General features: G+C 34.7%; 1 protein-coding gene and 1 long non-coding RNA gene across 2 annotated transcripts; one reads left to right on the forward strand and one right to left on the reverse strand.

Moving 5' to 3' along the window:
* Positions 1-6,879: 6,879 nt before the first annotated feature.
* Positions 6,880-8,721, forward strand: LOC107799511 (9-cis-epoxycarotenoid dioxygenase NCED1, chloroplastic-like). The gene has a single exon (NM_001325669.1). It carries the CDS (start codon positions 6,880-6,882, stop codon positions 8,719-8,721), a length of 1,842 nt encoding a protein of 613 aa, NP_001312598.1.
* Positions 8,722-16,112: 7,391 nt separating this feature from the next.
* On the reverse strand, positions 16,113-17,732 carry LOC107799507 (uncharacterized). Its single transcript, XR_001651142.2, has 3 exons — positions 17,415-17,732; positions 16,539-16,601; positions 16,113-16,457 (listed from the first exon to the last, which is right to left on the reverse strand). It is a non-coding gene; the product is annotated as an uncharacterized LOC107799507 (long non-coding RNA).
* Positions 17,733-24,346: the final 6,614 nt, after the last annotated feature.

The following is a 24,346-nucleotide window of genomic DNA, read 5'->3' on the forward strand; positions in this document are numbered from 1 at the left end:
TTTGGAAGTATGGCTTTTGCTGTTGCACATTGGTTTACCATAAAAGCATTATCATGTTAAGTTGTCAACTCTAGCTAAAAAATTATTGTCATTGACCATCTTTAATACATGAACAATTGAACATGTATATGATTTAATTTGGCCTTTGAATGGGCATCTATTGTTTTAATTTCTTGAAGCATGTAGCCTACCTTTTTGCTTTTATTAAAACCGCGGCTTCGCATTAATGCTCTATTTGTAGTATTTTTTTAATTTAAAAATTGGTTCAGGTTCTTTTTCTTGCAGTTGGTAGTTTTTTCAGGTAAAGTCGGTTGCCTTTGCACATGTATTCTTTACTTATTGTCCAATATCACGACAAAGCAAAAATTATAATTAGGAAATCCCAAGTAGCACTATTATATTTTTTCGACCAGTTGCAATATTAGCAGCTTCAAAAGATGAACGTGAAATGGCCAATAAAATTTTACACAGTCATTCTGTCGTTGCATGATTATGAGCGTGCGCACCACTTGGAAGAAAAAATTACGATTCTAAAAGTAGGGTTAAGAACGAGACACGCATTGAACTTTAACATCAATGGAAAACGAAACAGAAACAAGAGACTTAATTAAGAATTTATTTATTTATTTTTGGTCCAAGTTGGGCTTATTTTTCATTGTAAGGCAATAGTAGGATTAAATGATGAATAGATAAAGTTAGCAGGAAAGAGGAAAGGGAGATGTGTAAATGATAATGAGGATATATATATATGCATGTGAGAACATGCCTATGCAACATGGAGCTGGGGATGGGAAGATACTACATTAAGAAGCCAAGTTGCGATCTTGTCACTGGCAATTGATCGTCCAAGTTTTGAAATTAATTGAGGAGCTACTGTCTTACTTCATTACATTGGTTGGTTTTGAACTTCCTAGTCAAAATCTGTGCAATCTTACTGTGGCTTTTCACATCTTTTAAAAGCTGTCTTGATCGTACATTCAAGTGGCATTACACCATCTTGTGAATAGGCCGCTTGAAATATCATACGTTAGTGCACATAACTTAAACTTGTTAGTATATTTTAATTAGGTTGCTAGGGCTTAGAGGAAAATGGCCTTAGAGTATCCTCGAACCTTGAAAATTTGTCCCTTGCAGCTATGATTCCATGTGCAAACTTTTGATCTTCTGACTTCTGCTCCTTATCACCAAAGGATGCACATTTAATTAGTTTCAGTCCCTTGACATTAAATTATGGAAGAGTTTAAGTTCTTTATAGTAACCGTGTAAAAAAAATATTTGCATAATCATGTAACTTCTTATTATGTAATTATAGGTGATTAAATTAATCCCTTGACATGTATTAATTGGTATCATGATAAAAATGTTAACTAACATGTTATCACACCTTAAAATTTATTAATATATAATTTTGTTTACACTATAGTACATAAAACTTAAGTAGTTAATCATGAAATTAATAAGTAGTAAATTAATGCCGTGCTACATTTGCATCTTTCAAAAACCTAAAGGACGAGAGAGCAAAATTAATACAAGGCTCATGATCACTATAAATGATAGTAGATGTCACAATTAATCCCTTAATTAAGTACGGAAAATGATGACGATATGGCACATATTTGTGTCTTGACACTAACAGAATAAAAGTGGTCCAATAACTTCAAGAAACAACGAATGAAGAAAGTAAGCTTGGATTACTAAACTTAGGAGTGCTACTATTTCAATCCATTTAATTAAAAAATAAATCTTTACTACCAAGATCATTGTTATCATAATTGAACACGTAGATAGCTTGAAATGGTAGAGTTTAATATTTTGTCATCAGGATCATATCTATCAAAATCAGCCGTTTAATTTATTTTCCTTTTAGTATGGTTGCTACTTTAAATATTTTTATTTATATCATACGCCTACTTTTTGTTTGTTTGTTGGAGTCATTCATGACAAGTAGAGGACTAATACCTGTCAATCGCATAAATCATTTATTAAATACCCAAAAAGATATGGCTGTTAGCCTATTATTTGAAATCAACTGAATACTCTTTTTAACGGTAAAACAGTGATCTCTTCAAGTTTTAAGTCTATGTCCAATGCCTGGATATCAAAGAAAAAGGAATCTTCAACTGCAATCCAATTAAATAATTAAAAAGAAATTGATTGCGGCCATAATAATTGTTTATAGTATAAAGTTTTCCCCTAATACTTTTGTTTAAGAGGCAAATCTTAATACAAAGATAACGTATATGCGTAGTAACAATTTAAATATTATTGGACCTAACCATCACTTGCATCCTTCGAGAAGTGATTAGTAGTTTCTTTTCTCTTCTTTTTTTTTTCGTCAACTTTTGGTTATTTTTATTTTTTCATAGGATATCATACCATCAAAATATTCTGTCTATTGTACATTTTAGGTAGAGATTTCAGACTCGATTTTTCTGCAAGAGCAAATCGGTTTTATTAATGCAGGTTAGTTGTTTCACGAGGGGAGAATTTATTTCCATAGTTAGAGTTTTAAATTATTAATGTGTTGAGCCTAAAGGGTAGATGTGAGTGCAATTTGGTCCACTGTGTGATTCAATTCTATTCCTCTCATGGGCATTAATTTAATTATTTTTATGAACCACTTCGTGGAATTCATCTCAATTCTATTGGATAGCCAGCTCTAATTATGGAAATAAATTCTCCCCTCGTGAAAATGGAACATTTTTCAGGTGTAAACTAGAACTAGAAAATTCCTACACCAAGGGTGACAAATGAGTGACATTTTTAAATATATAAGAAGGATAAGAGACTTAATTAACTATTAAGAAGATAACCTTAAGACCACCATCTCCATTAATCACCATGCACCTTCATCCATTTTCATTTCACCTTTTTCTCAAGATATTGTTTTCTTCTCTTTATTTATTTTGTTTGTGTGTAGCAAACTTTGATAATGTAGTGAACATCACTTCGTTATTTTGGATCTTGCAGCTTCTACTCTTCTACTCATGATCCTTCTTCTGAATTTTTTTTTCGGGGAGGAGGGAAAGAAATTGCAAACGAAGTAACTTAACTCTCAAAGATACAACATATATACGAGTAATAAAGCATAAATATTTACCGTGTGTATATATATACGTATTTCTTTTAATCGTATTCTCATAGAATATTTAATTTCTTGAATATCGTCCGAAATACAGTCCTTATTAATCATGTTTGTATATCGCACATCTTTAAACCAACTACTCAAATGCATGAGCTTACCTCATATTGACTTTTGATAAGTTTCTAACTTAAAAGCTTTATTAACTTGCTCAACTTGCCACTTGACTATATATTAGTGAAAAAGTATTTTCAAGATATCCATCTCCTGCATGATGTCAAGCATTTACATGGACATAAATTATCCTCAACACTTGAAGTGAAGTACTTTTTTTATATATACAAAAGCTTACATCATTCATTTATAAAAGGATTAAGAATGATAACAATAAAAATGATCTCTCTTGCCTTTATTTCTGTTAATAGTAAAATGTAGACATTTTCATTCAAAAGGGTGAAGATTGTAACATGTATTTATACTCTTAATAATGGATGAAAAACATGGTTATTGGGTGAATGTGAGAGTCCACAACACTAAAAGATAATAATTGAATGGAAAAAAAATAAAAATGATGGGGGCTAATTGGATGGGACACAAACGTGTGGGACATAATGATGTGACAGAGATTTAGATTAAGTGGAGAAATTAAACCGACACGTGTTAAGGAGGTGACCCTTGTTAATTGGGTCGAACGCGGGTTTTTAGCCGAGTGGAATGGACCAATTAACGCACCCAAAACACACCCTTCACTTTAACCGAAAGTTACTTGCTTGGTCCATTTACGAAACTTGGTCTAACTTGAAACAATCAAACCCTTTCGTATGTATATTTACGCTCGATATTTATACCAAATAAATACTCAAAACAAAATTCATATATTTTGTCTCTCAATTTTTATCATTTTAATATGAATAGGTTATGTTTTTACTTAATTTGTGATTTTTATAGTTAAATTGTCTAGTTCTTTCATAAAAACACCAGTAAATATTATTTTTTGCTAAATTTCTAAAAGAAAATTTGAACAGAAGATAGCTCTTTAATTTAAATTTACATCAAACTTAACTACCTTAGTACTTTTTCCATTTTCAAGCTTTCTTTTCACATTAAATGTTTATACTTTTTCCATTTTCAAGCTTTCTTTTTTTGATGACTTTGTCTTTCTTTCTTCTACTTTTCTTTATTTTGTCTTTCGGTGTTAAATTTCTTTTCACTCTTTAACAATAAACTTTTGACTCATTTGAAAAGACTTGTACCTTTTGCAGTTTTTCTATCTTATAACTAAGGATTAGATATACAGATTTACTTGCTGCTTGCATAAACTAAATACGACACTTAACATGTTCGATGCAGATTCTTCTTCCCCTTTTGAGAGGACCTTATATCTCAAGAAATTACGTTTAAGGGGCTTTTTTTAGAATTACCATTTATATTTTGATGCCATTAAGAAATATTTTTAGTAAAATAGCTCCCGTCCGAATTTTAAATTTCGTTAATTCTTATAGCGTGCTTCAAAATTCAGGCAATATGCGTTAGAATTCTGGCAGTATGCTTCAAAATTCTGACAACATATTTTAAAATTATGCCATCGAGCCGGATTATTTTTGGAACTTTTTTAACCGGGGTAAAAAATCAACAGTGACATAAAAGTATTCTATTTGTGTCATTCTCCCCTTAAACCTTCTCTGAGGTTGTCTATTACCATTACATTAAACTACAAATTTTTCCTTCACTCCTTAACAATCACTAAGATTTTGTTGAATGTTAGCTAATTGCCATTTAAAAGAACTTAAAACAAAGAGCTCTCTTATTTGTTGAGGTTGAGGCCGTTGGTAATGAGGATACTGTTACTTGGGAGGTGGAAAACAAGAAAATTCGTCGGGTCAACTTATGATTTTAATGACAATTAACTCTTTTATTTAATTAAAAGACAACCCAAATAAGATCAAAAAAATTCTGAAAATCATACATCAGGAAAACTTTTTAAAAAATGGCGTATGAGCAGCATGTATGTGTCAAAGAAAATTCGGCGATCAATGGTTTATATTTCGAACTATAGTATTATAAATTGTAAAAGAAAAAAACTATTACTATATTAAAAATTCAAATTGTGATATCTTGACATGTGTTAGCTAAATATCAGTAACAGCGTAAAGACCTTTTATAACGAGAGTCATCCATCCTATATTGGTTCGCAAAAAGTATTTACTATTTATATTTCTTTTAGAAAACAATATGCATGTAAGTATAGTAGATTAGTGATGCTTAAAAAGCCTTAGAACGTCTATAACTCCATACTCAAATACAAATAGAAATATAATTTGATAAACTAATATTTCTTCCAAAAAGTCTTGCGTATATGTTTCTGATTTCTTATTAATTACGAAAGAAGGAAAATAGTGGCAAAAGTTTACTATATAAAAGCATACTAATAATGATGTAGAAACAATGTAGGGGACCCTCAATTAGGGGTGTCAATGGATATTTAAAAACCGACTAAATCGATCGATTCATATCGAACCGAACCGATTTTAGGTTTTTTTTTAATAATAAAATCGTACGTTTGTTTTAATAAAAACGCAGGTTTTTACATAAATCTATAACCGTACCGATAATTAGGGTAGAATTTTTATTTTACAAAAATAAATCGAAAAATTACCGAACCTTACCGAATAAATTTACATGTATATCTATACATTAAGTTTAAAAATAATAAAATATTAAATTTTTCCTTGGACGTTGGAATTATGAAAATAGTTACAAGCCACAAGTAATTAAACTCAAAATCCTAATATCCAAACATATTATGCTACTCCTATTGAAACTAAATTATTTCCATCATATTCACTAGCAAGATACAAGTTATTCTAGCAATTATGAGTAGTAAACTACAATATGTTAGAATATGTTTCCTTTCATATGATTTAGATTTATCTTTTTGAATATTAATCTTCTATAGACTTTATTTCTTGAATCTCAACTTGGTTAATATCTTTCCACTCGTATGATATATATTTGCTTAATTTCTTTTACGCTGTTGTAGAATAGTTGATGGATCTATTATCCGGTCATCTTTCATGTTTTCTTAATTTATCACTCTTTAAATAGTAAAAATATTTAGAGAGTTTGGTTAAATCCTATACAAGTACGTGTTTTATTGCATTCTACTTCTAATAGTGACTTTTATATGACATTAAAAAAGATACCAAAAATTAATCGAACCGTACCGATACCGAAGAGTAACCGATATGATTGAGACGGTTTCGAAGAGTCTAATTTTAATTATACATAATAGAATAATCAAAAAATTGGTATGATACAAAATTTATAAAATAACTGGCTGAACCGAACCATTGACACCCCTACCCTTAATGGGCCATTTTTTTTTTAAACCGCTCCCAAATTAAAAAAAATTTATAGTGTTTTCAAATTTCTCATCCAGCGTGATTCGACCCGTGGAGGTACTTTTAATCAATGGAGCAAGGCTTACTTGTCCAACGGATCATCTCATTTGTTAGTATTATTAGTGTTAGTAGTAAAGACAATTAAGCGTCCAAATATGCAATTTTCACATATCCAACACGTGGTCTTCTCCTACATGTTAGAAGGTGGACCCCATCCCACACTTTCCCCTACTCTATATATACAATTCTCCCTCTTCTCTCTCCCCCCACAACTTAACCAACTCACCTTAAAAAAAACTCTCATTTCCCACCTCTTTTCTCTCCAAAACTCTCACATTTTCCTTCACAATAACACACCCAAAAGCACTCAAATACAAACATCAAAAATAGGTAACTATGGCATCTACAACTCCTGCTTCAAATACATGGATTAAGCCCAAGTTATCAATGCCATCTTCAAGAGACTTGGCTTATTCTTCAAACTCCATTTCACTAGTTAAAAAACAGCCTAACAGACAACTTCCTAGTATTAATTCCTCACTCCAAGCTCCTCCAATTCTCCATTTTCCAAAACAATCTCCAAATTATCAAACACCCAAAACTACTACTATTCCCACTTCAAAACCAACCACAATTTCATATCCAAAACAAGAAAGTACTAATTCTTCTTCTTCTACAACAAGTCCTCAATGGAATTTAGTCCAAAAAGCAGCAGCAATGGCTTTAGATGCCGTGGAAAGTGTCTTAACAAAACACGAACTCGAACACCCTTTACCAAAAACAGCCGACCCACGTGTCCAAATTTCCGGGAATTTCGCTCCGGTACCGGAAAATCCCGTCTCTCACTCCCTTCCGGTCACCGGAAAAATACCCAAATGTGTTCAAGGCGTTTACGTTCGTAACGGCGCTAACCCGCTTTTCGAACCAACCGCCGGACACCATTTCTTTGACGGTGACGGCATGGTTCACGCCGTCCAATTCAAAAATGGCTCCGCAAGTTACGCTTGTCGTTTCACTGAAACTGAACGGCTCGTTCAAGAAAAAGCTTTGGGTCGTCCTGTTTTTCCTAAAGCCATTGGTGAATTACATGGCCACTCGGGAATTGCAAGGCTCATGCTTTTCTATGCACGTGGACTGTTTGGACTTGTTGATCACAGTAGAGGAACTGGAGTTGCAAACGCTGGTTTAGTTTATTTCAACAACCGTTTGCTTGCTATGTCCGAGGATGATTTACCGTACCATGTACGTGTAACACCAACTGGTGACCTTAAAACTGTCGGAAGATTCGATTTTGATGGTCAGTTGAAATCCACAATGATAGCTCACCCAAAACTCGACCCTGTTTCAGGGGAGTTATTTGCTTTGAGCTACGATGTGATTCAAAAACCGTACCTTAAGTATTTCAGGTTTTCGAAAAATGGGGAGAAATCCAATGATGTTGAAATCCCAGTTGAAGATCCAACAATGATGCATGATTTTGCTATTACTGAGAAGTTTGTTATTATTCCTGATCAGCAAGTGGTGTTTAAGATGTCTGAAATGATCCGGGGCGGGTCGCCTGTGGTTTACGATAAGAATAAAGTTTCAAGATTTGGTGTTTTGGACAAATATGCAAAAGATGGTGAAGGTTTGAAGTGGGTAGAAGTACCTGATTGTTTTTGTTTCCATTTATGGAATGCTTGGGAAGAGCCGGAAACTGATGAAATTGTGGTGATTGGTTCATGTATGACACCACCCGACTCGATTTTCAATGAATGTGATGAGGGATTAAAGAGTGTTTTATCAGAAATTCGGCTTAATTTGAAAACTGGAAAATCAACAAGAAGAGCAATTATTCAGAAGGAAGAAGATCAGGTGAATTTAGAAGCAGGAATGGTGAACAGGAACAAACTTGGAAGGAAAACAAGGTTTGCATATTTGGCCATTGCAGAACCATGGCCAAAAGTTTCTGGCTTTGCAAAAGTAGACCTTTTTACTGGTGAAGTAGAAAAGTTTATTTATGGAGATAACAAGTTTGGTGGGGAGCCTCTGTTTTTACCAAGAGACCCTAACAGCAAAGCCGAAGATGATGGTTATATTCTTGCTTTTGTGCACAATGAGAAAGAATGGAAATCAGAGCTACAAATTGTGAATGCAATGACCATGAAATTAGAGGCCACAGTTAAACTTCCAACAAGAGTGCCATATGGTTTTCATGGTACGTTCATAAATGCCAAAGACATGGCAAATCAGGCATAATTTGGGATGGTGAAATTAAGAGTTGAAGTTGTGGTAAATTTGGACTATTACAGAGGAGATTTACCAGAGGGATGGTTTAGATGATACGTCCCCGGAATTTCCTCTTTAATGGGGTTCTTATAGTTTTTTCATTTTTTTTACCTTTTCTTAAAATTGTGAGAGGTTTTCAGAGACCAGCTTGTAGCTTGGATGTAGTTAGAAATTGGAGCTCAGCTGGTTTTTCTGCTTATTCTTTCACATTTTTATGTGCATGTGAGGGAGTATATACATTATAGGAAACTATACAATGTTCCTGTACCTCTCTGTTCCTTGTATATGAATGGTGGCCTATACTATTTCTCACATTTTCTCACTTTCTCTACCTTTCTGCTTTTTATACATACTCTGTTTTATTTTATGAGATGATATTTTTTATTAATTTATTTTAAAAAGAATGGCTTTTATGTTTAAAAATTAAACTAAATCTCATACCATGTTTGTAAAATCACTAGTTTGAAAATTTTTATTAGTCAAATTACACTAATTGTTTTTTTTGGACAATTTCCAAGGAAATTTGCCGTCGCAATCCTTCAGGTGTGCACTGAGTAACCTGCTTATTGTGCAATAACTCGCAAACCACGCAGGAAAAAGAAGGCCGCTGGTGATGGAATCGATCCCAAGTCTTCCAACCAAATTAGTCAATTCTTCACGTTTTACCTTACTTTTTCTGGGTATAGAGAAAGGGAAAAAAATGAAACATGAAAATATTTTTCTTTGATCAGTATGTACTAATATTATTATAAACTATTAAATCAGTCAATTTTATTGCATATATGAGGTGAAAAGTACTACAACTCCGTGAAAAAGGTGACAATTGGTCCTTACGTTATATGCCGACAAGGAAGTCTATTTTTCCAGGAAGCCACAGCTGAAGTGAAAGGAAAAAGAAAGATAAAGAAAGTTTATTGCATCAATCACTGAGATAAAAAGTCTGCAGAAAATTGGAAGCTAATCAGTTGTCCCGAAATGATCGAAATAGCGAAAGACACAAATGTCTTAATCTTCCTAATTTCATGCAATTTAACAAGTTGGATTTGTGGCACTCTCTGATTAGTGGACTTGCAAATATTTTTGGTATCCTTAGCTAGCCAATCAAATGCTGCAACATCACAGTACACCTTTTGGGACTAGTCTGCATTTCTTTTCTTTATGCATCCATTTTCGAAACTCACTAACACGATTAATTTGAATATACTTAATATGTTGGTTCACTAAATGATAATGTATCATACTATTTCGTTTCTAATCGGTATCTTTTTTAGGACTCGTGGATGGGAGATCCTTAAGAGTGGACGTGAGGACAAGGGGCTCATCTTTTTGTCTAGAACAACTTAATATAGAAGAGCATAGCAAACAAAATCCGGTTTGGGGTGAATTTCCTCCCCTAAGTCGGTTCCCCCTCCGGCTGAGGAGGAAATTTTTAATTGATACACAATAGTTGTCCATAAGTTTTCCTCCGAAAATTAAAACTTTTAACTAAAAGTGAAGACAACACATTCATCTCATCACACTCTTGATTGTAATTATATATATTGCTTTAATCCCTAGAATATTGAGAGTTTGAGATAGTTTGGGGGACTCTTGTAAACTTTAACATATCCTACAAAAAGACCAAGATATTAAATAACTTTCTTTTCTTGATTTAATATGAGACATGCCCATTAGAGAATACTTATACGCAATCAATGTGATTATAATTAACATGAAGAAGAATTACAAGTTTTTTTATTTTGAAAATGAACGAGAAGATCACTTGGAATCAATAGTTTACTATATGACCAATCATGTTGAAGTAGGATAGATAATTTAGACAGCAGCAATGATGAAATGGTATACGTGAGCTGCTATCATTGGTTAAGGGAAATTGTATGAGCTTTTTATGCAATAATCTAAGGTTGATCACTTAATTGGTTAGTTAGTCAATAACTTTTAGTTATAAAAATTCTGCCTCCAACCATATCCTATATATTGTAGTCTATGTTTCACATTTTATTCTTCCATTTTCATATCATTTCGTGTGGCTATATAACTATATTAGTAACTAACTGCTATTATAGTTTTAGCAATATTGAACATGACAAGGAGTAATACATGGGTGTTCTTATTCAAGAATTTATAAAAAATTGACCCCTGATTTCTTTTTAGAAAAAAAAAGGACCACTGAGATAAATGTTGAAGAAGAAAGGTGAACTAAATTTAAAGATGTTAGGTACCAATCCTTGACCATTATCTTCCAAAAGAGGACTCAATTAATTAGATTTTAATTGTTCATATCACGCTTTGATTGAGTAATTTACGGTAGAAAGATAAAATATAAATTGTCATTTGTTTGGTCCTCGTAGATCATCAACAGCACCAATAACTAACTTTATTTGACGATTTAACACTTAATTAAAGTTTTGAGTATGGGTACGGATCATGAGGTATAAAAATGTGAAATATCGCATATTAGGTGCACCTTGGAAAAGGACGGTATAAATATAAAATTATCGAGCATGTTTTGGGGGAAAAGGGGAGGGGAAAAAAAGAGAAGAAAATGAATGAGGAAAAAGAAACAGGGCTGTCTTATACGGCAGAGAAAAATAAAATAAAGAAACAAAATAGAAGAAATCTTATTGGAAATATCATTTTAATACATTCCAAACAAGTGTATTTTGAAAATGATGGCTAATGAAACTTTATAGGAGGAGTGATAAAAGCACCTTTCAGAAGAAAATTATCATATTAATCAGCAGCAACATCAACACTTATGTCTTAATCAAAAATTAATTAGGATTGGCTATATTTAAGTCCGCCATATTCATTTTGCTAAACATATTGTATTTCATCGTAATACTCAAATTAGGACTATTTGAAAAAAATAAGGGCAGCCGGTGCACTAAGTTTCCGCTATGCGCGAGCTCCGGAGAAAGGCCAGATTCACAGGGGTATATTGTATGCAACCTAGCATTTTTGCAAGAGGCTGTTTCCACGACTCGAACCCTTGACCTCTCGTTCAGGTGACAACAACTTAAATAGTTATACCAAGGCTCGACTATTTAAAAAAATAGATGAAAAATATGGACGAGTCGGCTTAGGATATTATTTGAAAAACCTTTTAAACTCTTTGGAACTTTATTGCAATTACATGAAAAACCTCACACGTGCAAGACGTTTACGCTAATCTGATGAATATATGTCATGCGTCTTTACATACATTAACATTGTCATCACTTAATCATAGATAACTACATATTCTTTCTTCAAGTTTATTACCTAACCATGATAAATTAACACCTAGGCTGTATTTGGTATGAAGAATCCTAGAAAATATTTTTCTGAAAAATGAGTGATTTTATCACTTATTTTCTCTTATTTGGTAGGTTAGTTAAAAACTTTTTCCGGAAAATATTTTCTAGTGTTTGGTTAGAGAGTATAAAATAATTTTAGGAAAAAAAAACTTTTATGCTACTCTCCTCAATCCACATTCCCCAAAATTCCCATGTTTCCTATACTCCCCCCTCCCCGATTCTATTTTCTTTAATAATTTAATTATTCGTTTCAAAATTCACACATACCCAAAGGAACAAATGTGTTACTTTACTTTTTCACACAAAAACAACATTAAAATTCGAGCCTCATAACTTAAAAGGAATACTTTATTTTGTTGAAAAAGAAAGTACATTTCTACAACATGAAAAGAAATTACTCATTCTGTTTAATGAAAGAAAATACTTTTTCTACATCATGAGGAAAAAAAATAAAAGAAAATACTTTTTCTACATCATGTAAAAAAATATATTTATTTTGTTGGAATTTTTTTTTTCTATTTCAGGAAAAGAAAATACTTAGTTTATTTAAATGAAAGAAAATACTTTCTAGATCATGAATTAAAAATACTCAATTTGTTGAAATGAAAGAAAATATTTTTTCTACATCATGAAAAGAAAGTACTCATTCTGTTGGAAAAAATACTTTTTTTCTATTTCATAAAAGAAAATACTTAGTTTGTTGAAATGAAAGAAAATATTTTTTATACATCATGAAAAGAAAGTACTGGTTTTGTTGAAATTAAAGAAAATACTTTTATTACATCAAGAAAAGAATATACTCATTTTGTTGAAATAAAACAAAATATTCTATCTACGACATAAAAAAGGGTACTCTTAATAATAGTTCTATTTAGGGTGGATGGTGGGCGCGGTTGGGATGGGTTTGGTATGGTGGAGGTAGGGGTGGTTTGGGGATGGGTCGGTGAGGATGGGGAATAGGGAAAATATTTTTCCTTCTTTTGATAGGGAAAATATTTTTTTCCAATTAAAAAAAATAAATTCATAAAAAAAATATTTTTTAAAATATTTAAGACAACAAAACATCAAAAAATTAGAAACCAAAAGACACGCGTAGTGTTGTGTTGTAGAAAGTAAGCATTTTCCCTCAATAATACACTTTCTATCAACTTTGGAAAACGTTCGAAAGTTACTGGGACGGCTGCAACAAAATACTTTAAGTACTGTCCTTTCAAACAATAGTATATATGAGTACAATTTTGTGTGCTAGCTAGGTTTCAAATAGCAGCAGCTTTAATTTGTTTTGTAAGCTTCATGCAACTTCGTCCACTTGCTCACAAAAACAATCTTGAATTCAATTAAGTGCGGAGCTAGAGAGTGAATTACGGATTTATTTGAACTCAACAATTTCGATCAAAATTTAATATTTATTTTAAAAAATTTATTAAATATATATAAATTATTAACATATAACTCAATAACTTAAAATGATTATGTGACTTCATGTGTTTAATTTTTTTTTCACATTAGTCACGCGGATTTACAAACCAAGAAGATTCATGAAGGAATTCTTCATGAAAACGAAAGATATATGTGAAAATTAAGAGGGCATTTTACTCGTATAACTTTAAAAAATTTAAATTAATAGCATAATTTTAAGGGTCATTCTCTCAGAAAACTACACGACTGCTCGTGAAAGATAGATGAACGCATAAATAACTATTCAACATATGCGCTAGAGCGATTAAAACGAGAGCGTCCCTTTCACCGTAGTTTTGATCGAGAAAAAGGTTGAAATGAAGAGTTATTTGAGTGTATATTCAAAAAGAATATAAGTGCAGAATTTACGAATACCGTTCTTTAGAAATTCTGACAGTAACTTATCACCACGATTATGGAATTCTCATTCATGCTAGATTTGGGCAAAAGAAAATTAAGAAAAGAGAATAAGGACTAGCACTTCTTTTCGTGATTAAATAGCTCATGGACAAGAAAATTTTATTAATGAGCTCAAATACGGATTTAATTTTATTCACCGACAATATAAAGGTATTTGCACTATTTATTTTCTTTTGGAAAATTTTTAGGAAAATTCACGGTCGCTATCCTTTCGGGGGCGCAATGGCTAATGTGTGACCTTCTTAGAGTGCAATAGCCACACATGAGATGTAAACAAATTAAGATATTTACACTATTATTATAACTTAATCTATTGTAAAAGGCTATTTGTCTTCCACTAGGTTTACTTAATTTTATAAATATTTTTGAAGTGACCTGATAGTGTCACTACAAAAAAAAAAATGTTTAGCGACGGACGTATTCCGTTGCTATACATGTTATTTCCGTCGCTAACACAGTTTAGCGACGAATTAGCGACAAATTCAAGTTGGTCTCTAAAATGCTCGTAGCTAAGCTCATAGCGACGAAAAATACACAAATCGTCGCAGATCTAGCGACGGATTAGCGACACAATATATCTGTAGCAACGTTTAGCGACCGAAAAATCTGTCGTTATTTTGCTTGGTTACATCACTATTTTGACTAATTTTGTCGCTACAATTCATAACAAAATTCGTCGTTTATTCTTATTAGCAACGATAGAATCTGTCACTAGTTCTTCCTGGTTTCAGCGATAAAAATCTTTTGTCGCCAATCCGTCGCAATATTTAATTTAATGCGTTAATTTTAGCTACGAAAAATATTTGTCGCTATTTTTTTAGATTTTTTATTTATTTATTATTTTAAATATACCTTGTTCAAGCATATTGCATAAATGCTATTAAATACACTTAATTAAAAGTGACTGATATTAATATAAATTAACATTCAACAAGGTCCAAAATATATAGCATAATGCATATAATTGTATCGTTAAGTACAAAGCATCCACAAGAACCAACAATAAAGTCTAAACAAAATAGGCTAACTATGCGAGGCCAGAGAGTCATGGTCATCGTCAGAACCCAATGCATGAACCTCATTTATGTTAGCAGCAACAGAAGAAGTAGGAACTGTAGGTGCCACATCTGATGGGTGGTTGGTAAGATCAATATTTGGCTGATGCGATGGTAAAGAAACTAATTCGCATACCCGCTCAACGATTACACGAACTATATGATCTGTCAGTACATGAATCATCCGTGTCACTAACTCATCCATATTTCCTATCGGTGTTGATTGAGCATTTGAAGGTGTTGTTGAGGATGTTTCATCAGATCCAAAAGAGTCATGAAGATTCGGCCCGTAGTAGCATTTTGCTTGAGATCCAAGATCATATACTCTTCGTTTCTTTTCTCCTCCCGCAACTTCGTAATATAATTTACACTGGTCAATATCAGATTGACTCTGTATTTGTTGTTGTAATATTTTCTGATATTTTTTCTGTAGAAGAGTTAATAATTAGTGAAATTAAAACATTAAAGATTATTGAGTATTCAATTTACAAAATAAAAAAAGATATAAAAGTAAAGTCAATAAAATTATTTAAAAAGTTGACTTACATGTACAATTCGGGATTTCTCACCAATAAAAGATTTTATATCATTATCATGTGTATTCAATTCAAAAGATTGGCAAAAAGACGTTTGTAAAAAAATGATATTGAAAAATAACATAGAGAAAATGAAGCAACTTAAGTAGAACAGAGAAACTAAACACTAAACAAGTTCCCACCTTCAAAATCTTGTTAGTTTAAGGAAGCACCTAGAAAGAATATTTTAATTTGTTTCTTGAACTTCCATGTAAATTAAAGACTCTCCACACTTAATGTTTTGTAAGGAGTAGGTATTACTCACTATTGAAAAGTTTGTGTTACTATAAAATTAGGGATAATTTTTTTTTTTTCAATAATATTATTTTACCTCATTATTGAAAATTAGTATCTAATAACATCCTTGTACCTCATAAAACAAATATAATGTAATTACAGTAATATTACCTAACATTTTTCTTTTGTGATGATTGATAGGGAATAACGTGCAACGCATATTCGTAGAGACTAGTATAAAAATAAAGAAGGATATGATACAATGCATATATAATTGTATTATTCATCTAATATTAGCAAACAATAGATTCAATCACTTTCTTTCTATGCAAAGTCAATCTGCTAGATATTATTACAAGTAGTTTATGGCTACATGTCCCCTTCTCTTAATTTAAAAAATTGCATATAATCTTGAAGCATAGTAAAAACTTGAGTCCTAAAGTTTCCTCCTGTTTAATTTTAAAAGGAAAGGACATAGCTTTCAGACATGAACATCACTATAACAGAACATGAAACAATCTGAATAAGAGCAAAGAGAAATAAACGGTAAGGAACTCGCATTTCTTCAGGAAACAATCAGTTGTGAAGTTTTTGTTCTTCAGCTGAGTGTTTACATCAACTAAAAGGAACTCGCCTTTCTTCACACGAGATGAAGTAATGGCCTGAAAAGTGAGACAGAACAACAATATATTTATTTATGAATTTTAACCATCATTTAATAATAGTACTTATTGTAGAAATACCGTCGAGATAGCTAACAAAGAACTTCAAAGTGTGAATCCGTCTTTCACTTCCACTGAAAAATCCTAAAGGAATATTTCAAAAAAGTTGCATTCAATCTCATCATGTTTATGAGATAAAGCATAATAATTTCAGATACAATATCTAACTTGAAAGAGACTAGAATAACTGTGTATCAACAAGCCATTGAAGCATGAAAAGCATATCAATTTAATCTAAAATAATCAGAACAATAAAAGATTATAACAAAAAATAACTAAACATAAGCCATAAATAGAAGCTCAAATAATAACGCGATAATATATAGCACCTTTTAACACTCTATACTATGAGCATACTCAGAAATTAAAAAAACAAATAGAGGATTGACATAGTTAATTAATTTACGGATTAATTTTGTTAATATCATAACAACTGAAAAATATAAAATTGAAGCAAACTTACAGGACCGGTGGAGCCAAATCAAGAAAATAGGAGGAAGTATAAATTTACCTGCTATATATCACATAGCCTAAATCTAACTTAGAATTGAACTAAGATCTAAATTAACAAACAAAATACCAGATCTAGAAGATTAAAGCGGCATTATTACCTTATAAAAAAAAAGCATCGTTAAAAATAAATAAGCTGCTGTCAAATTCAACAAAATTGCTAGAACCAAAAAGTATTCCAACACATCCATACAACAACTACAACTTAATCCTAAAATAGTTGGGGTCTACTATGTAATCGTCCAAATCAAAAGATTAGCAAAGAGAATACTAGATCCAGAAGGTTAAAGCAGTATTCAAAGCAGCTATCAAATTCTGTACAAGTGGTAGAACTAAAAAGTGTATATAAAATCAAAAGACATTGGAAAAAAGTAATCTTGAACTCACCAAAAGACTCATTTGAAGAAATTAGTCAAACCCATTTGATGGCGTGTTAAAACAAAACGGAATAGCTATGAGCCAGCGAAATTAGAAAAAGTTATCAGGAATGCATGTTAATTTGAATTTCTCGGCAATTTCAGAAGTTATAAAGCAAAAACTTTTGCCCAATTTCGAAATTTCTTCTATTCTCCATTGGATATCTATGTTCCCATTGTATATGAGCCTTAGATTCACGCCCAATTTGTTGTATTGGAAGCAAGAATCTCACATTATTGAAGATGATAGAAAGTGGGCGAGTTTGATAGAGAGAGAGAATGTGAGTCTGTAAGCAGATTTGTGCCCTAGATAAACTTTAATTTTAAAAAGACACAACGACGGAAATCGCTACGAAAATAATTCTGTCGCTAATAATAACTTGGGCAAAATTGTTTTTACGAATCTTGCGACGGAATTTCCGTCGCAATTAAATTTGGAATGTTTTGATAAAGTAAAATAAAGGCAGCGACAAAGTTTTTTGTCGTTAAATCCGTCGCTATATTTTAATAATTTTTGTCGCCCCACTTTCGTTGCTAATTTTGTAGGTAAATAAAGGCGCCCATTTTTAGCGACAGGTGTAAATTTTTGTCGCTAATCCACCGCTATATTTGATACTAATTCTTTTGTAGCTTATTTGGCGACAAACAATAAAATCTGTCGCTAATCCGTCGTTATTTAGCTATGGAATATGGTTTGTCGCTAAATGCTGTTATTTTTGTAGTGTGTAAATATTTTTTCTGACTGTGTGTATATTGGGATGGGAAGAATTATTAGCAAAGATACCAACAAGGATTGTAGTAGACTCGTAAGTATTTCTATTATTTTTAACCAAAGGTCTTGAGTTCATATTTCCAATATGAAGTAGACTTTGTTAGAGTATGTCTTACCATTCAATGTGAAATTTTTTGGTACAAATTTAGATTTAGTCAAGTTTTATGGCAGATATCGAACATTCGACCACGAGAATTAAAAAAAAAATTGATGGCAAAGACAAGGCCACATGTGTGTCTCTTTCTAGTTTCCACTTGACTGTGGGCAAGTCTCTTTCTTCTTTGGGGAATTTACGGTTCTTCCACAACTCAAAAAGCAGCCTCTATTTATCTGCCACATACTATGTTCGGAAAGAAGAAGAAAAGATAGCACTACTTAAAAAGTAACGAAAGCATGCATAATGGCGGCGCCTAACGCAAATAATTTCCTTTAGAAAGTAGCTATGGGGGTTTTCATTTAATAACCAAAATCTCTTTCCTCTCAGTCAACGTATTTTAATTTGTAACTACATAAACTTCTGGAAATTCCCGTAAAATGAGCTAACAGATTACGTATAAGACACTACAATTAGTTAGGTTATTGTTTGACAAAACAAATGCAACTTTTGGTTAAAATAATTGAATTTGTACGATAATAGATTAAACCTAATTAATAATAATATTTTTAGATGTGAGTTTCGAAAGAGTGACTAATGTTAAACAGATCTGGTGGTAGATTGATAACAACGTGTATTAACTATTCCGAAAAGTATAAGCAATAATGTATCAATAAATAGTAATAAATAACAGTAAATGACATTTAAGTAAATAGGAGAAGTGATTCACCCAATAAAAGATGAACTAGATGATTGTCTTTCCCGACAATGACGAGTGACAGACAAATCGTAGAATGTTCGAATTATTCTCGGATCTGATGGAAAAGTATGGAATAATATGAACAATAATCTTGATGAAAAGATAATGTTTGTATCTTAGTGATTTTCTTTCTTTTTATGAATGCAGACCATGATGTTGGAGATTGAAATCGTCCGAAGGGAGGAGATATGTAAGGCAATATTTGCGAGGTTGTAACGCAAATATTTTAAGTACCGCGGCAACAACTGATAGTTTCGCAAGCGGTTTGGTGAGAGCGACAATTTGCAGACACTTCGCGATTAATTGAAGGAGAAGGATGACGAGCTGGTGAGAGTCATTGAGAAGTGCAGTGTCCTTGAGGGGACGTTGAGAAGTAAGGAGGAAGAGCTCGAGGTCAGCAGAACCGTAGATACCCAATGTTGACCTCTAAACGCAAGTGATCGAGTTGCGTAGGCAATTGGAAGAGTGTCGCCTACAGATGGAGGTCCTTCGTGGCGAGGTCTCCAAGAAACAAAACGAGCTTGAGAAGGCGGAGTCTTCCCGTCTGGAGGCTCGGAGAAAGTCGGAGATGTTAGAGCTGGCAAATAAGACTCTTGGCCGAGCGGGAAATTGACCTATCTACGACGAAGGCAAAAGAAGATATATTGGAGGAGAGGAGAGCTGGAAAAAGACAACTCCCTCTGCCAGGACCGGGTGGCTGCCTTAGAGGTTGAAAAGGCTCATCTGCTCGCGCAATCGTCATCCTCTCGCACTTCAATTTCCCATATGTTCCCTGGGACCTGTATGAGGAATGGACTCATGTTGAAACTCAATTGGATGTGTTCTGCAATTTGTATAAGGTGGGATCTGTTTCTACGGCCGCCCTTGAGGATGTTCGTGTTAAGGCCCGCCACGCCTAAGGCTGGTGACAATGAGGGGGACGGGGCGTGGACCAGCTTGAAGAGAACGCTTGGTATGATGTTTCATACCCTAAGGGCAATGGTAATGATGAAGGGGTAGATTTAGACGGCCCAGGTGGTAAGGGCGATGGTGTTGAAGGCCCCGATGGTAACGACCAATAATTTTTCTCCTTTTTTTTTATTTTGTTGTAAGCTTGTGTATTTTTGTAGGCGTCTTCACGAGCCTTTGTAAAAAATGTTTAAGTATGAATATGGAATTCTCATATTGTGTTTCTGCTTCTGTTTCCTTTTTGTGGTTAGTTTTTCTATATTTGTGTGTTTTTTGCTTGTGTTTCTTGTTCGAGCGAGATCAAACATATTTGAACTTAGTTGCGGCCGAGGGCCGGTAAATTTTAGTTCGAGTGAGGTTGAATACATCCTCAGTTTAGTTATGGCTGAGGGCCGGTAGGAGTAAGTTAGAGCGAGGTCGAACATAACCTAACTTTAATTATAACCGAGGGTCGGTAGGTGTTGGTTCGAGCGAGGTCGAACATAACCTAACTTAATTATGGCTGGGGATGGGTAAGTGTTAGCTCGTGCGAGGTCGAACATAACCTAACTTAATTATGGCTGAGAGCCGGTAGGTACTAGCTCGAGTGAGGTCGAACATAACCTAAATTAATTATGGCCAAGGGCCGATAGGTGTTAGTTCGAGCGATGTCGAACATAACCTAACTTAATTATGGCCAAGGGCCGATAGGTGTTAGCTCGAGCGAGGTCGAACATAACCTAAATTATTTATGGCCGGTAGGTATTAGTTCGAGCGAGGTCAAACATAACCTAACTTTGAGAGAAATGCGTTGGTAAGTGTAAAGTTTATTGCCTTTACATTGTTGCATTTGTTACATACCTGGAGAAATCTACAGACTTTGGGTGTTAGCTGGCGTTCCAGTCCTAGTCCCCATTTACCTAGTCCCTTCATTGGTCGATCTGGAGAGTAGTGATAGGTCGAGCAATGAAATAGAAATCAGAGCCTTGCCTTTACGTACTTCGACTTGAGGTGTTCCCTTCGTCGTCTCGTTAAAAACCCTCTTGAGAAAACTCAATTGGGACAAAACTCAAGTAAGGGAAAAAAGAGTACGACTTGGGGGGAACTCATTCCTTTAGAAGTTGAAGTACTTGAGGTGGCTGATATTCCAGTTGTTTGGTAGTAGCTTTTCTTCAATTGTTTCTAGCTGAAATGATCCTTTATTTGCTTTTGCTGTGATTTTGTACGGACCGTCCCAATTTGTTCCCAGCTTACCTTCCATAGGATCATTGCTTGCTGTGGTTTTAGATTTTGATATGTAGTCTCCGAGTTTGAGCGGCCTGACCTTTGATTTCTTGTTATAATAACGCTCTGCTTGCTATTTTTGGGCGATCATTCTTATATAAGCCATATCTCTTCGTTCGTCGACTTCGTTGAGTTCATGTCTTCGGCCATCATCATTGATTGTGCCACTCTCATGGGAGTACCTTAGATTGGGTTCACCGACCTCGACTGGTATTACTGCTTCGGCCCATAGACCAAAGAGTAGGGTGTCTCTCATGTGCTCATTTTCGTAGTTGTTTGATAAGCCCATAGTACTTCTGGTAATATTTTCGACCAGAGTCCCTTGGTGTCTTCAAGCTTTTTCTTCATGATGTTCAGTATCGACTTGTTGGAGGACTTCGCTTGCCCGTTGCTTGTGGGTGGTATGGCATCGAGAGTATCCTTTTGATTTGTCATTTCTCAAATAACTCGGCGGTTTTCTTTCCCGTGAATTGGGATCCATTGATGCAGTTGATCTCTTTGGGGAGGCCGAACCGGTATATGATGTTCTTTCATATAAAGGTGTTTACTTCATGTTTCTGTATTTAGGCGAATGCTCCTGCTTCTACCCACTTAGAAAAGTAGTCAGTTAAAACCAAAAGGAATCGTACGTTACCCCGTCCTGATGGGAGGGGGCCCACGATGTCCATTCCCCATTTGATGAACACCAAGGTGAGGTGACCGAGTGGAGGTGATCGCCCGCCTGGTGAATCATTAGGGCGTATTTTTGACATTGCTCACAGCTTTTTACAAAATCTATGGTCTCCTTTTTCATGGTGGGCTAGTAGTATCCTGCCTGTATGAGGCATCTAATTAGAGCCCGGTTGCCGAAGGGAGCTCCGCAGTGGACCTCTTTAAGGACGCATCGAGTTTGGTTTGGGCCCCAAGCATTTTTCTAGAGGGCTGCCGTAAGTTCTCTTATACAGGTCGTTGGGGATGATACTGTATCTGGCCGCTTGCATTCTCAGTTTCTTTGCCTCTTTTTAATCATCTGGGAGTATGTCATCCTGCAAGTATGTAATAATATGATTGAGCTAGTCCCAAGTTAAGTTTATGGTTTTTACCTCGACTTGGTCTAGCGATGAGTTGAGGAGGTGGACCACGCTTCTGTCTCCGGTTGTAATGTTTTTGGTGGCTGCGACTAGCTTAGCGAGGTCGTCTGCCTCATCGTTCTGTGCTCGTGGAATTTGTTCAAGTTGACATTCGTCGAATTCGGGAAGTAACTTGCAAATTTCGGTCTCATACTTTTGAAATCTTTGTTCCTTCATTTGGAAAATCCCTATGACTTGGTTGACTACGAGTTGGGAATCACAGCGTAGTTTAAACCGTTTTGCCCCATACTTTAGTGCTAGCCGCAAACCTGCAATTGTGGCCTCATACTTAGTATCGTTGTTAGTCATATCTGGACACCTTATGGACTGGTGAATTACTTCGTTGGTCGGGACTTTGAGTACGAGTCCCAGTCCGGACCCTGACGCGTTGGATGCACCATCGGTGTACAGGACCCATAGGTCTTGTGTTTCGTGGGAAGTGTGGGCAACTTCTCTTTAAACTTCAGGCATTACATTTGCGCTGAAGTCGGCGACGAAGTCAGCGAGCACTTGTGACTTTATCGTTGTTCTCGGCTGGTACGTGATATCGTGCTCGATCAGCTCGATGGCCCATTTGGCCAGTCTTCCCAATAGCTCGGGTTTATGCAAAACGCTTCTTAGGGGAAAAGTCGTGACGACCGAGATGGGGTGGCACTGGAAATACGGTCTAAGTTTTCGTGAAGCTACGACTAAGGCCAGGGCCAGTTTTTCGAGGTGAAGGTACCTCATATAGGCATCGACTAATGTTTTCTTAATATAATAGATGGGGGGTTGCGTACCTTTATTTTATCGAACCAAGACTGCGCTCACAGCTACTTCAGATACAGCGAGGTAAACAAGGAGACGTTTCCCTGGCTCCGGTTTTGAAAGCATAAAAGCAATGGTGGCGACGACAAGTATGCTTTCAATTCTTTTAGGTCTTGGACGAGGCCATTATCCTTCTTAAGCACGCCGAAGAATCTGTGACACCTATGTGATAATCGTGAAAACAACCTTGATAGGGTGGTGATACGGCCAGTCAACCTTTGAACCTGCTTTTTGGTGGACAAAAATGTTCTGGTATCCCCTCGATGGCTTTGATTTGATCAGTATTGACCTCGATTCCTCGTTGTGATACCAGGAAACCTAAAAAGTTTCCTGAGGCCACGCCGAACGCATACTTTTCGGGGTTCAGTTTCATTCCGTATCGTCTAAGTATGTCGAAGGTTTCTCTCAGATGGTCGATGTGATCTTCTTTCCTTTTGGACTTGACCAGCATATCGTCTATATAATCTTCCATCGTTTTATAGAACTGGTCCTTGAACATCCTCGTCACCAACATTTGGTAAGTTTCCCCTGCGTTCTTAGCCCGAAAGGCATGACCCTATAGTAGTACGTCCCCTGATGGGTGATGAATATGGTTTTTTCCTGATCCTCTTCTTCCATAAGGATTTGATTATTACCTGAATAAGCATCTAAGAAGCTCGGTAATTCATGCCCAGCTGTTGCGTCGATGAGTTGGTCAATATGGGGTAATGAAAACGAATCCTTAGGGCATGCATTGTTCAAATCTATGAAATCCACGCACATCCGCCATTTCTCGTTCTTCTTTTTCACCATGACTACGTTAGCGACCCTCTGGGGTACTTTCACTCCCAGATGGAGCCATTTTCTAATAGTTTTTCCACCTCTTCACGTACCGCATCATTAATTATAGAATTGAACTTATGTCTGATCTATCTTACTTGGGGGTGGAATGGGTTGATGTTCAGTTTGTGCGTGTCAATTTCCTTTGGATACCTGGCATATCTGCATGGCTGAAGGCAAACAAATTTACATTAGTTTTTAAGAATTGACTGAATTTTCCTGGGTCATGTAGCTTGCAAGTGATATAGGCCTTTTTGATGTGGTCGTTGGAGTCTAATTGAACGGGGTCGAGGTCTTCTATGGTCAACCCTGCGGCTTCAACTACGTCGGG

Source organism: Nicotiana tabacum, chromosome 2 (genome assembly GCF_000715075.1).
Source record: "Nicotiana tabacum cultivar K326 chromosome 2, ASM71507v2, whole genome shotgun sequence".
NCBI classification, from domain to species: domain Eukaryota; kingdom Viridiplantae; phylum Streptophyta; class Magnoliopsida; order Solanales; family Solanaceae; genus Nicotiana; species Nicotiana tabacum.

Bases quoted from the DNA above. Each gene is read 5' to 3' on its own strand.
- LOC107799511 (NM_001325669.1), top strand. From the start codon at position 6,880: ATGGCATCTACAACTCCTGCTTCAAATACATGGATTAAGCCCAAGTTA.